The 15090-nt window shown below is 37.2% G+C and overlaps 1 protein-coding gene across 1 annotated transcript; it reads right to left on the reverse strand.

Moving 5' to 3' along the window:
* Positions 1-1358: 1358 nt before the first annotated feature.
* Positions 1359-11356, reverse strand: LOC124384327 (NACHT, LRR and PYD domains-containing protein 12-like). Its single transcript, XM_046847080.1, is given in 13 exon segments — positions 1359-2207; positions 3198-3258; positions 3261-3370; positions 4567-4740; positions 5609-5785; positions 6941-8336; positions 8339-8710; positions 8818-9022; positions 9238-9283; positions 9992-10102; positions 10186-10296; positions 10429-10497; positions 11261-11356. Coding segments are annotated over 12 exon segments (3000 nt in total). The 5' UTR covers positions 10470-10497; positions 11261-11356; the 3' UTR covers positions 1359-2011.
* Between the last annotated feature and the right edge of the window lie 3734 nt (positions 11357-15090).

A 15090-nucleotide genomic window follows, 5' to 3' on the forward strand; every position in this document is an offset into this window, starting at 1 on the left:
TGGTGCAAGAGCTTAAGGCTAAATTGGCTTCAGTGAAAAATTATGGATAACAGAATCACTCTGAAGAAGAGAAGAGTAACCCGGGGCATGAGCGAGATCATTGGACGAGAGACAGACAGCGACTGGAGGAACGTGTTGCCCAGCAGGATGCCATTTTTTAATTTGATTGTATTAATTCTCTTCTGATGCCCAATTTTATTCCTGAGCATAAGAACCAGAGGCAGGGAAAAGATAAGATTAATCAGGACATCAAAGCCAGGAACAGAATGACAAACCTTTACATGACTAATGAATTAGTCTTTGAGGAGCCAAAGATACATTTATGATGGAAGAAATATGGGGATGGAAACCCAATGGTAATTTGGAGAAAACTGTACATCTGTTCAGCAATTTAACTTCAGCACTAGAAAATAAGAAAACAAAGTAAAAAAGGGAGTTCAAGGTGGACATGGAGTTGTGAAAATGCCTCGTAACACCAGACCAGCACCGGGCTCCAGGCTTCCTCAAAAGGTCATTAGGAACAGAAAATGTCAGCACAGGAGACCAAAAATCTACATTGCTGTAAGCAAGTTTAGATTCACAATCTGAGCACTGGGAAGCAAAGCAAAGCAACAAAATCTCCAAGAAGAATCAAGGAGTGATGACTGAAATAACACATCAAAATACAACTAAATGAAATAAAAATAATCAGTATTTTCTTTATGTGGAAATTGTATATTAAAAAAATGGATTTCTACTCTACAAATATTGTACAAATCTAATTATTGCTGTAAGAAGGTGATGAATATTAATATATCAGTGATTTCTACTCCATCATTTCTCAGCTTTTGCAGTGAGAGTCTTGATAAAATAATGTGTATTTAGTATAAAACTAATGCGAGGTGTGAGCAGAATGAAGTCTCACAGCAGGTGTTTTTTAATAATTTAATTTTTTAAAGATTTCCATTATAACATCTCATACCACAATGTTTGTGATTCATACACATATAAAAAGTCACAAATAAAAAAGGCAGCAATCATCACACTCTGTATATAGAGAGAAATATTTTGATCACATTTCTAAAAGACCAAACAACAAGCCATATGTGGTTCTTCCTCAGATTATTACCACAAAGTAAGAAGTACATTATTGTATTGGACGCCTTTAGACATGGTAGCGTTAGATTTTCCTTCACTTGAACTAGAAGACCCAAACCTGTTCCAGCATGACAATGCCATCGCCAAGAAGATCTGCTATACATGGGTTGGAGTGGAAGATCTCCTGCTATAGAGCTCTGACTTCAACCATACTGAACACCTTTGGGATGAATGTGAACGCTGACCGCACCCCAGGTCTCCTCATCTCATCTACATCACTACCTGGCTGAATGAGAACAAATCTCCACAGGCACACCTTAAAATCTAGTGGAACATCTTCTCAGATGAGGATGTGGATAGGATAGGATGTCTAAAAAAACATATAAAAACCTTTTCTTTTGTACAATTAACGCTGGCGCTGTTGTCATTAAACATGATTTTTCATTTGTCAACACTGAAACATCTGGGCACTTAAATGCTTACATTTCATTAAGCTAAAATGTTTTACATGTATCTTTTCTGCGATCTCTCTTACCTTTATTATACATTTCATAGCACCATCAGTAATGCCTGGTTGGTCTGACTGCTTTGGGTTTTGGCTCGACGTTGAGGTGATAAAGACAATCAGACAAAGTGCTCATAACCCTTCTGTGATTATTCCACATATAGATTTTGCATAAACTACAAGAAACCAAAGACTAGAACTTAATAAAAAAAATCTTATATCAATATCCTGGTATGAACACCTCACAGTTCTGGAGTTTATTGTTTCAACCATCTAGTTTCCTCTGTATCTTCCTGTATTGAAGAGTAAGTGGAATCATACCTACTGTAGATGGTGTAAGTCTGTGGTGGAACGGGGGCTGGGCAATAGTCCTTTTGTTAGTCCATATTGTTTTTTATTTTCTAAATGTTATTTCATATTTGATCACAACTAAGACATATGATGATCTGACTTGAGTATCTCCAGACTGCAGTGTGGATTCTCCAGTCCAGCAGAAAGCAGCTTCACTCCTGAATCCAGCAGTTCATTATATCTGAGGTCCAGTTCTCTCAGTTTGGATGAGTTTGAGTTGAGAACTGAGGACAGAACTGTACAACTTTCATCTGTGAGATAACACCTACACAACCTAGAAGAGAATAATTGACAATATGTTAAACAATATAAATTACACACTTTAATGTTTCAGATCAAACCCAAAGCTTTAGAAACGGCTTTATAACCTTCTCCAGACTGATAGATCTCAATTACATTCATTCTCATTTGTTTCTGAATTTCTTTGGATCTCAGCATTATGTCTAGATTTTGAGGATCTTTTGGTCGACATCACTTTATCAGGCAGGTCCTATTTAAGAGATTTCTTGATTGTGAACAGGTGTGGGAGTAATCAGGCCTCAGTGTGGCGAGAGAATTTAACTCAGGTGTAATAAACCAGTTTTAACAGGGGGCAAACACTTTTTCACACAGGGCCAAGTAGTTTTGTTTTTGTTTTCACTCAATAATAAAAAAGACCTTCATTTAAAAACTGCATGTTGTGTTCACTTTTGTTATCTTTTACTAATATTTAAATTAGTTTGATGATCTGAAACCTTAAAGTGTGAAAAACATGCAAAAAAAAAAAGAAATCAGCAAGGGGGCAAACACTTTTTCACACCACTGTATACCAAGGTCAGTGTAAATAGTGGATTGTGATTGGCTGGAAGCTCAGGTGTTTACTGAGCTCACTTTGTGTGTGGTGCAACTTATATTGTGAATACTGTGATTTTGAACATCATTAAATAAAATGTAATCATACAGCATTTTTACGTCAGTGTGCGAATTATTTCTGTGGATTTTCCTCTTTAGGCAGTTTTATACTGCAAACATCAATTACAGCTTTAACTTGTCACTGCTGATAAGTGACCATGGAACAACACACTCTGCTTCACATCTTGCACTAAAATCCTGTAAAGCTGACCAAAACCTTTATATCCTTTCACCTGGAAATTACTAATACATTTTGGACTTTTGGATTCCTGTGATTTTTTTTAAGCCCTAGAGTCTTAGGTTTGCGAGAGAGAGCGAGAGAGAGAGAGAGAGAGAGAGAGAGAGAGAGAGAGAGAGAGAGCGTTAAACCAACCTCAGTATCTCCAGTGTACAGTGAGGATTCTGCAGTCCAGCAGAGAGCAGCTTCACTCCTGATCCTGCAGTTTATTTTCACTCAAGTCCAGTTCTTTTAAACTGGTCGAGTTTGTGCTTAAAACCGATGACAAAACCGTACAGCTTTTCTCCGTCAGATTGCACAGACACAGCCTAAAAGAGAAAAAGGAAATTTGGACTCATCAGACCAAATGACAGTTTTCCACGGATCTAATGTCCATCCCTTATGTTTCTTGGCCTAAGCAAGTCTTTGCTTGTTCATCTAAAATGATGGTTTCTTTGCTGCAATTTCACAAGAAGGCCTGAGTCATGCAGTCTCCTCTGAACAGTAGATGTTGAAATGTCCACTATTTAAACTCCAGGATGCATTTATGTAAATCTGAGGCTGCTAATGCTAATAAACTCTGCAGCAGAGGTAGCTCTTGCTCTTTTTCTCTCCTCATGAATACCTGTTTCATCAGTGTTTGATGGTTTTGGAGACTGCACTTTGGGAAGTTTTGAAAAAATTTTCAGATTGCCTGACTTTTACTTCTTACCAAAATAAGGATTGTACATTAGTTGTAGTAGCACTTGACTCTGCACTCACACTTTCCAAGACAAGTGATGGTCTGAAACCCATTAATCAGGCAAAATAAAAAGTCACAAATTAACTATTGACAAGGCACACCTCAAGTCAAGTCAAGAGGCTTTTATTGTCATTTCTACTATACACAGTGGTACACAGTACACAGTGAAAATGAGACAACGTTCCTCCGGAACCCTGGTGCTACACTAAACAACAACAAGATACATAAAGTGCATCGAGTGCAACCTAGTGCAAACAGTGCAGACGAAAAACAATACAGACAGACAGTTCAGACAGACAACACAAAACAACACAAGACAAGACACAAAACCCAAGATAGCGCCGACTAGTAAACCTACTGTATACTCTAAATATACAGTACTGTGCGAGGAGAAGTGTAAAAACTATACCCAGGAGTGAATATAAACAGACACAGTGTAGTGCAAAAAACAGCAGCAGTCAAGAGGTGCAAAAGACAGCATGTAAATTAAAAACCATTCCAGGTGACCACCTTGTGAATCTGATGAGAGAATGCCATGGGTTTGCCAAGCTGACATCAAATTTAAATGGAGCTACTTTGGACAATCAAAAATACAGAACATATTCTGGGTTGTTTAAAATTTTTTTTGTTTACTGCATAATTCCATATTTGTTTTTAACAGTGTTAATGTAATCAGTATTTCATTATTAATGTACAATGTTGACAATAATTTAAATAAAGGTAAAAAACAGACGTATTCAAACTCAATATAAGTATAAAACTTATATATAAATCAAATCTGACCTCAGTATCTCCAGTGTACAGTGTGGATTCTGCAGTCCAACAGAGAGCAGCTTCACTCCTGAATCCTGCAGGTTATTCTCACCCAGGTCCAGTTCTCTCAAATGGGAGGAGTTTGAGCTGAGAACTGAGGACAAACCTGTACAACTTTCACTGTTGAGAAAACACCAACGCAGCCTGGAAATAAAATAAAGACTTCAGAACACTGACTGTAGAATAATAATCAGTTCTAAGGAAACACAAAACTACTGTAGTGTATTCCACATTTTGCAGAGTTCTGTGAGCATCTGTCACGATGAGAAAGCATGGACAGAGGCAATCGTAGAAAATTCACCGGTTAATAAAATCAGAGCAAACAAATCTAAATTCAGGCTGAATCGAGGACAATAAACAGGACAGGTTCAGGCAATCTAACTGAAAACTCCAGGCTTTGGCTTAAAACTAAATAAGAGGTGGAATAAGATCAAAAGGGCAATCACAGTATGTTAGTATTAAGATTGGCCCCACACTAGTTCTCTAAACACACTGTCTTATGTCTGTTATCTGAAAGAATAATGTCTCAATAAATTGAATAAGAACATGAGCACCATTCTGTGTGCTGTGTGTTTCTTTCCTGATCAGAAAAGACACCATGAGCATCGAAGATGGGAAACATCTTCAAGAACAGTTTTTCTGTTCGGTCATTATAAAAATCTAACACAGTTTTAAAAGGTTTGGCATCATCAGGAGATCAAAGACAAAATCTGAGCATATACTTTGGTCCTTTATAAATTAACTCAAATCCTTCATACATAGTCTGAGAATGGGGAGTGGGTTATGGAGGGGTTAACTGAGCTAAATTAAACAGGTGTGCTAAATTAGCAACTAGGTCAATGAGTGTTATAGTGTGTGGGAAGTCCATGGTCGCCATATTTGAAGGCTGTAGTGTTTGGTTTAAATAATTCTTGTATTTAAAATACAATTATTTAATAAAATACTTATTTTTTTGTTTTTAACTAAAACAGTACCGATTTAAATAAACAAAACAGAACATGGCTGAATTTACCTCAGTATCTCCAGTGTACAGTGTGGATTCTGCAGTCCAGCACAGAGAACGTTCACTCCTGAATCCTGCAGAGTGTAATTCTGACTGAGGTCCAGTTCTCTCAGATTGGAGATGTTTGAGCTGAAAACCGAGGAAAGAGCTTTACAGCTTTCCTGTGTGATATTACACCTGCACAGTCTGGAGAAATGATTAAATATTAGAACACAGACATCCAAAAATACATAAAAGTCACTATTAGATTCTAAGGAGAGTTACTAAGTGTAGTTTCTTCAGCTGTTTGCTAGAAAACAGTGACTCCACAGGATTAGATATATAAATTACCGTAATTTCTGGACTATAAAGCGCACCCATATATTAGCCGCACACACTGAATTTTACAAATATTTTCATTTTTAACACAAATAAGCCGTGTTCATCTCATTAGTCTACACTAATGTACTTTACACAGGCTTTAACGAAGACACGTTACACACGGTGTAATGGGTGAAATATGTTGCGCTTCCTTTAAGAGCAGAGCGGTATTTTAGGAAAAGCATGCCACTTTTTCCGGTATTACTGCATGTGTGCAAGACCGAGGAATATGTCCTTATTATTTTCTGATGCTCATTTCTAAGTTTCTTTGACTAACCCATAACGCTGTTGTCAAGAATAATAAAAAAGCACGAGTTTTGGAAACCTGTCTGTGCTTATATGATTTCTGTTGTAACTGGAGTTAGCGAGCTCTCCCTTCACCCAGACTCAACGCGTTACAATGGCTTGTATCTAAACAGTAGCCTACCAAGAAAGTCATTGTTCACTGTCTTCCTCCTTCCTTTCACAACTATTTCTCTCGAGAGTTTATCTTTTGGCATCGTCGTGTGTTTAAAAAAAAACGTTTTCAGCTCAGAACACAGGTGAGGTGCGTTTTTTCGTTTCCGTTCGGAAATTTAATTGGTCTAATGTTATGGGGTTTAGTTTATTGGTTTGAAGTTTGTGAAACCGGGAAAAACCCAGGAAAAATTCATAAATTAGCCGCTTCGTTGTTTAAGCCACGGGGTTCAAAACGTAGGAAAAAAGTAGCGGCTTACAGTCTTCAAAATACGGTAGTGACTAGCAGTAAAACTAACCCTTATTACATCACTGAATAAAGGAGGTGTAGAAAAGAGTTTATTTTAATTGGAGGCATTTGGTTTAATGATGATTAAAGTGGAAATCTAATCTCATATCAAATGAGTATGATTATTCTTCTAAATCACATACAAGAGTAATTAACCACAAGCATTATTTCCATCAGTGCAGAATAAATTGTTGTTACATGAAGTATTAATAGATTTGGGAATAAAAATGAATTACACTGCTTTTCTGGACGCTTTGACCACTGGCAGTAGCCTCAGCAGACATTCCTCTGATGAATCATATTTATTCAATTCAAACTCATCCAGATTCTCGTCTGAGTTCAGCAGCACGAACACCAGAGCCGACCACTGAGCAGGAGACAGTCTGACTCCACTGAGACACCAAGAATCCGTTCTGTTCAGGTAATTTTGCACTTCCTGCACTAGAGAATGATCATTCAGTTCATTGAGACAGTGGAAGAGATTGATGGATTTCTCTGGTGATGGATTCTTTCTTATCTTCTCCTTGATGTACTCAACTGTTTCCTGTTTGCTGTAAGAGCCGGTTCTCATCTGGGGCAGAATGTCTCTTAAGAGACTCTGATTGGACTCCAGTGAAAGACCCAGAAGGAAGCGAAGAAAAAGATCCAAGTGTCCGTTCACACTCTGTAAGGCCTTGTTCACTGCTCTCCTCAGGAAATCAGATAGCTTTGTTTTGATGAAAAGATTAGACAGATCAGCTGTTTGTTGTTTTGTAATATTTTTGTTGATGAAGGATATAAATGAGTATAAAGCAGCCAGAAACTCCTGAACACTCAGATGCACAAAGCTGAACACTTTTCCTAGGTGAAGCGCAAGCTCCTCTCTGAAGATCTGAGTACACACTCCTGAGTACACAGACGCTTCTCTGACATCAATGCCACACTCTCTCATGTCTTCCTCGTAGAAGATCAGGTTTCCTTTCTCCAGCTGTTGGAAAGCCAGTTTTCCCAGTGCCAGGATACTCTCTCTGGTCTGTTGAGGATCAGAGTCACATTTCTGATGGTACTTTTCATCTTTGTGTTTGATCTGAAAGATCAAAAAGTGGGTAAACATTTGAGTTAGAGTCTTGGGGATTTCTTTATGCTGTGCTTCACTCAACATTCTCTCCAGAACAGTGGCTGAGATCCAGCAGAAGACTGGGATGTGGCACATGATGTAAAGGCTTCTTGAAGACTTCATGTGTGTGATGATCTTATTAGCCAGGCTCTGATCACTGATCCTCTTCCTGAAGTACTCCTCTTTCTGAGGATCACTGAACCCCCGTACCTCTGTTATCTTGTCTATATACTCAAAAGGGATCTGATTAGCTGCTCCTGGTCGAGAGGTGATCCAGAGACGAGCAGAAGAAAGCAGATTGCCCTTGATGAGGTTCGTCAGGAGCACATCCACTGAGGCCGATTCGGTAACGTGACACAATCTCTCATTATTCTGGAAATTTAGCGGAAGTCGACACTCATCCAGACCGTCAAAGATCAACACCACTTTATTAACATCACAATTAACGGACTGCAAGTCTTTTATTTCTGGAAAAAAATTATGAAGGAGGTCCATCAGACTGAGACGTTTCTGCTTCATCAGATTCAGCTCTCTAAAGGAAGTGGAAATATGAAGGTGACGTCCTGATTTGCTTTTCCTTCAGCCCAGTCCAGAATGAACTTCTGCACAGAGACTGTTTTTCCAATTCCAGCAACTCCTTTAGTCAGTACAGTTTTGATGGACGTGTCATTAAAGAGGTCATTACATTGGATGAGTGTCTCCTGTGTTGCCGGTCTCCTGGACGCTGTCTCGATCTGTCTCACCTCATGTTCGGTATTGACGTCTCCACTCCAGCCCTCTGTGATGTAGAGCTCTGTATAGATCTCATTCAGAAGTGCAGAGCTTCCATACTGTGAGATTCCTTCATTAATCCTTTTACATTTCTCAGTGATTTTGGATTTAAGTTTTTGTTTGTTGGCAGAGACAAGTTCTAACAAAAAGAACAAAGAAAATCATATAAAACACTGATCATCTCTGGAATTTTCCAGTGTTCTTCCTCTAATGCTAAAATCATGGAGCAATCCCATTTGCTCTTACTGTTCTGTAGTGTGATAGCGAGATCTGTCTGGTTCAGGTTTTTCAGGATGCGCAGTACGATCTTCAGCACCCCATCTCTAATATCGCTCTGATCCTCTTCATCTTCTTCATCCCCCTCAGCGCATGCTGGGTAATCTGGACTCAGGAGCATCTTAAATCTCTTCAACTCATTTTTTAACACAGTGATGACTTTGTGCTCCAGCTCCTGATTATACACAATCAGTAGTAAAAGGCAATTAAAAAAATATACTTTATACTTAATACTATATAAAGATTGTTCTGTAGAAAGTATACACGCAGCACTTTGGTCTGATTATCCATAAAGCTGCTCCAATCGACAACTTGAAAATATAGTCGTTATTGTGTAAAACTTGCTGTGCATATTTTTTATTCAAGCATACTTTAAGTACATATACACACCTTAAATATGGAATCCAAAGGTTTTTTTGATTTTTCAGCCTGGGATCTGTGAACATACACAGAATTAGTTACTTATGTAATAGTAATTTACATCTTTCAGCTCCTCCCTTCTGGCAGGCGCTACAGAACTTTGCTCACTAAAACTGCCAGACACAGGAACAGTTTCTTTCCCCAAGCAATCACCCTCACTAACAACTGACCATAATTATATTCCCTGCTCATATCTATGAGTACTGCACAGAACTGTCAGTCATCACATTCATTCAGTCATCACATTATCTGTATATGTTGCACACACTATTGCTTCTATATACTATTGCTTCTATATACTGTACAAAGTTTTATAGTAAACTCTCTCATCATACCTGGAACACAATACTGTCATTTACACTACCATGCACTCCCACACTTTATGTACATTACTGGTCTGTATCCCTATTTATTACCCACACTGTCTATACTGTCTCATATTGTCTGTATTGTCTTGTATAGTCTGTTTTTGTCTTGTCGTGTCTGTTTTGTCTTGTATAGGTTTTTATTTATGTCTGTACTTTTGAGAGTAACAAACAGCTGGAACCAAATTCCTTGTGTGTGTCAACACACTTGGTCAATAAACCTGATTCTGATTCTGATAATGACTGTGTTCAGGTGAGTCTGATCTCTTACCCATCTCTGGCCTAAATGCCTAGAAAATAAAGCTGGACTGTAAATAGCAGGTAAAATAAATGTACTGGTAAAATGTATTTATACCCACATCATATCAGGAGAAGAGTCTCTGAACTTTAACGGAGGCTCCATTGACTTGTCGCTCTTCATGGACACACAGCTGGGTTCAGGGAAGTCTGATCTCTTATCCATCTCGAGCCTAAAGCAAAATGCCCAGTGAACACATTCGGACTTTATATATCATATAAAATAAATGGTCTGTTTCACTCTACTTATACCAACCTAGTATCATTAGAAGAATCTCTGAACTTTAACGGAGGCTCCATTGACATTTCGCTTTTCATGGACACACAGCTGGGTTCAGGGGAGTCTGATCTCTTACCCTGAATCAGACTGAAAACCCCAAGCATTGCATAATTATTACTGTTCTGCATTCTCTGATTATTTAATAATTTGAAGTGGCTCTCTGGATAAGAGAGTTTATTAAGATTAGTTTTATTTTAGCGATTTCAGAAAATCACTCACCTCTCGTCTGTCCACGTGTCCTGTTCCCTAAAGACACTCATTATAAAGGTCAGGTGTTGTTCTATAACCCTACAGAATACAGAGGCAAATACTCCAGAATCAGCCCAACATTAGTGTGTTACATCCAGGACTGTTTTTGGGCCCAAAAGATCAGACATTTGACTGTTTATGTTCCAGTACCTGTTTGCATACATTTTAGAACCTCTTGTGACATAAAACCAAAATAAATAAATATATATATATATATATATATATATATATATATATATATATATATATATATATATATATATATATATATATATATATATATATATATATATATATATATATATATATATATTTTTTTTTTTTTTTTGTTACGGACCAATTTCCTTGGTTTGAAAGAGGCAGATGTAGAGGACAGGGGGGTATGGAGACTAATTTTTAGCCAATTTCACGTTCTTTACATGTTTAGCTTTATTATAAGTTGATATTATGAGTAAAGTAAGAGGTTCTTCACACAGTACTGTGCCTGTATGCTACTGTGGGTTTATGTACAGTATGGTGAGATTGAGTCTCTTACATATTTAGTACCTACAGGGTTACAAACCCTTAAGGATTACTACTGTGTGAGGATAGAAGATGAATCTGTGCAGTCCGATCACACAGAAGAGCTGCTGTATTATAGTACAATTCATGTTCTTCATCGTCATCTGTTCTGTTAATCCTTCATTAGTCTATTTATTCCTTTAGTGTGTGTGTGTGTGTGTGTGTGTGTGTGTGTGTGTGTGTGTGTAATTCTCATGCATTTGCCGGCTGCATGGATATGGATATGTGTATGGATACTCACTGTGTTTTTCCTCCTGTAGTGAAGTGTTACTTTCACTTTGATCCGAAAAGAAGGAGGAACCAGGAAGCGCGCGCACGCGCACACACACACACACACACACACACACACACACACACAAACGCACACCGTCTTCTTCTTATATGGTTATTAAAGGCTTAGAGGTTGACAATCCAGCTTTATGCTGCTTTACCGCCTCCGACTGGATTGGAGTTTGGAGAAGAGCGAATGGAAAGTGCTTTCCAAGAATACAAACAGGAAAAGAAGTAAAACATCACAAAAATAAAACAGATATGCTGAAAAAAGTAGGTTTTACTCTAAACACTGAAAGATTCAGCCTGTCTGATCTCAATGGGAAGAAAATTCCCGTTGTTCAGTATTTCAACTCTAATTCTAAATGACCAGTAGGTGGCAGTGTAATGTGTATTTGAGCTCAGTGTCTCTGCAGTCTATTAGAAATAGTGGAGCTCCAATGGTCTCGTTACAGTTTTTCTCAGCTGCTTTGGAGCATTTCTCGAATCATCCTTAATATTTGCAAAGCAGTAAATGCATTCTCAAAACAATTTGTACAAACAGCACAATACATTGGATTTCTTGCAAAAGCCTGAACTTTTCTCAAAATCCTTAGTTCATCTCTCAAAAGTACGTTTTTGTGTCAATGAACATCTCATTAGTTCATTTGTTTTGAGAAATGCACTTACTGTAAAGGATGATTAGAGAAATGCTCCAAAGCAGCTGAGAAAAACTGTAATGAGACCATTGGAGCTCCACTATTTCTAATAGACTGCAGAGACACTGAGCTCAAATACACATTACACTGCCACCTACTGGTCATTTAGAATTGTAGTTGAAATACTGAACAACGGGAATTTTCTTCCCATTGAGATCAGACAGGCTAATGCAATGAACTGATGCTGAGATGTTTTGGGGGTTAAAACGATTCAGGTGAAACCAGCAGAATATATTTTGATCAACATTAACATAAACAACTGATAATGTAGGAAACAGCAGACACGTGTACACAATCCATTAAATAAATGTAGAAAAGCGTTCGCAATTTAATCAAAGCAACAAGAAATGTTCTTATGATGAGCACAAATGACTAAATGATGTGGAGGTTGAACAAGTAGTTTAGAGAATTTTATTTCTGATCTGAGAAACACTCCAAAGTGACTGAGAAAAACTGTAATAGCGAGGCCAAAGACACAGCAGTTTGGGATTCTTTTATTGATGTATGATTGTGTTTCTGATCAGAGTAAGTTCATGTGTATGAAGTAAAAACAAACTACATTTTTTAGTTCCAGACAATATTGCGAGATGTTTTCATTCATTTTGTTCAGAAACCAAAGTGCTCTGCAGCTATGCAACACTTTTTGCTAGTGCTTCTTGTATGTGTAAATAAAAACGCACCCTTTTTCACTTACTCCCAGAAGTGTCCCCCTGTGACGTCACATGTCCTGGGCACTTCCCCTCTCCCTCAGATTAAAAAGGGAAAGTACAGAGAGAGCAGACTTGGTTTCACAACTTTTCATCCTTTTCTCCACTTTTCTCTTTTCAGCAGCTCTGTGAAATGGCTAGAATTAAAGCGGCAGATTACATGGATGGATGGATAGATGAATGGATGGATGGATGGATAGATGAATGGATGGATGGATGGATGGATGGATGGATGGATGGATGGATGGATGAATGTTCACACACATTTTGTTCTTCTGGATGGGCTTTTTCTCTTCGTTTTTATTTTATTATGATTATTGTGTAACACACAGCCGGAAACAAATACATAAATATTTATTTTTAAAAATGTGCATGTCATTTTATTAATCTAATATATTTTTTATCTAATAGAAACAATATGGAGTTAATGATTTAAAAGTACAAAATTATTTGCTTTAATTGGACTTAAGTATCCAAAGCACTGTGATCTGATATGGCTATAATGTTATTATTATTATTACTCTTGTCGGAAGACTCTTCGCTTAATCAATTCAGTTTATGTGAAAAAAAACTCTAATGTTACTCTTAGCACACTGATCTATTCATAAAATTAAATTAACTAGTCAAAACCAGGATTGATATAATGAACCCAAACCTTTCTTTTCAACTTCTTAAAAAAACACACACACTAATAAGACCACGGGTGTTGTGGCAATTTAAAGTCATGGGTTTCTTCCATTTATCTTCCATTTATTGCTCTTAAAATGTTCTGCTTGCTGTTGAACTTATGCGCCAAACACATGAATCATCAAAACAATCAATCAAAACGAGTTCAAAACAGAAATGAATGGTGACTTGCTGCGTGTTTGACCAGTTGAGTTTCAATCCAATCATTAATAAAAACTGACCTCGCAAAATGTTGTTGAGTTAAAAGAACGATATTTATTATTTAAGTAGTAACGAATTACATTTATTTCATCCTGTCCACCACTGATAGATATTCATTTATAGACTTTATAATGCATTATTATTACAAATGCTACTTCATGGGTTCTTCTTTTTTATTATTATTATTATTGTTATTATTATTATTATTATTATTATTATTAATATTATTATTATTATTATTTCTTTTACAATAATTTACCTTATTGTCATATTTTTCTGTTTTATTATTCAGATTTAAAGAATGTCTCCCCTAACACCATTATCGAGTTGAGAAACACTGATTTAGAGTTAGGATTTAAATGTTTTAACTTTTATTCTCCTTTAGTCTCTTTCAGGTTTTTACGGCGTCTCAGGAAAGGATGAAGCTCATTGAGGTTCTGTGGGTGTGCATATTTCTCACATTTTAGCACTTTCACTGTCTTCCATTCCTCAATTTCTCTTAATGTATCCTCCACCTGTTTCTGCGCCTTATTCCTTTGAGGATCCCCTGCAGATAGCTCCTCCCTGCTGGGTAGAAAAAAGTCTCTAAGCCATCGAAATAACTTATTGATAATCATCTTCACTCATGTGTCTCAAATTCGCAAATGAGCAACAGTTGTTGTTGTTGTTGTTGTTGCGGTGTTTTATGGCGTATGAGCAACAGTGATGCGCTCTGGCCTATATATAGAATAAAAGATGACTATGATATCACCTTGCCACGCCCCTTTCATCACCTGTGACATCACCTGTCCCTGGTGTTCTCCATCAGATCACGGAGGGAAATACAGAGAGAGCAGTTTGGCTTCTTCACAACTTTTCAGATTAGTTGGGGATTTAAAGTAGATTAGGCTCCAGTTAAGGCTTTTAAAGATTTCCATAAAGATCTATATAAAGGTTGTAGGAGCTGTAGGTAATTTGATAGTAGCTGTAAAAACAGTTACACCTGCTGGAAACTTGGTGTGTTTTAGGTGTTTATTACCTGATAAAGCACTGTAGTTATAATATTTAACATTTTACATTCCACCTTTTAATACTGATATATTTGAACACATTTCCCCCTGTTTTAGATCAACTCAATGAAGTGAGAATATTACAGTCATAATATGGGGGGAAGAAAGAAATATGTACAGTAAACCAGATTACTACCATATATATTCCATTAATACTTTCGCTAGTATTCAGTCAGCCACCAATTGTGCAATTTCTCCCACTTAAAAAGATGAGAGAGGCCTGTAATTTTCATCATATTTACACTTAAACTCTGTGAGACAAAATGAGGAAATAAAATCCCGAAAATCACATTGTCTGATTTTTTAAGATTTTATTTGCAAATTATGGTGGAAAATAAGTATTTAGTCACCTACAAAAAAAGCAAGATTTCTGGCTCTCACAGACCTGTAACTTCTTCTTTAAGAGGCTCCTCTGTCCTCCACTTGTTACCTGTATTAATGGCACCTGTTTGAACTCGA

The sequence above is a fragment of the Silurus meridionalis genome, chromosome 4 (genome assembly GCF_014805685.1).
Source record: "Silurus meridionalis isolate SWU-2019-XX chromosome 4, ASM1480568v1, whole genome shotgun sequence".
Taxonomy (NCBI): Eukaryota; Metazoa; Chordata; class Actinopteri; order Siluriformes; family Siluridae; genus Silurus; species Silurus meridionalis.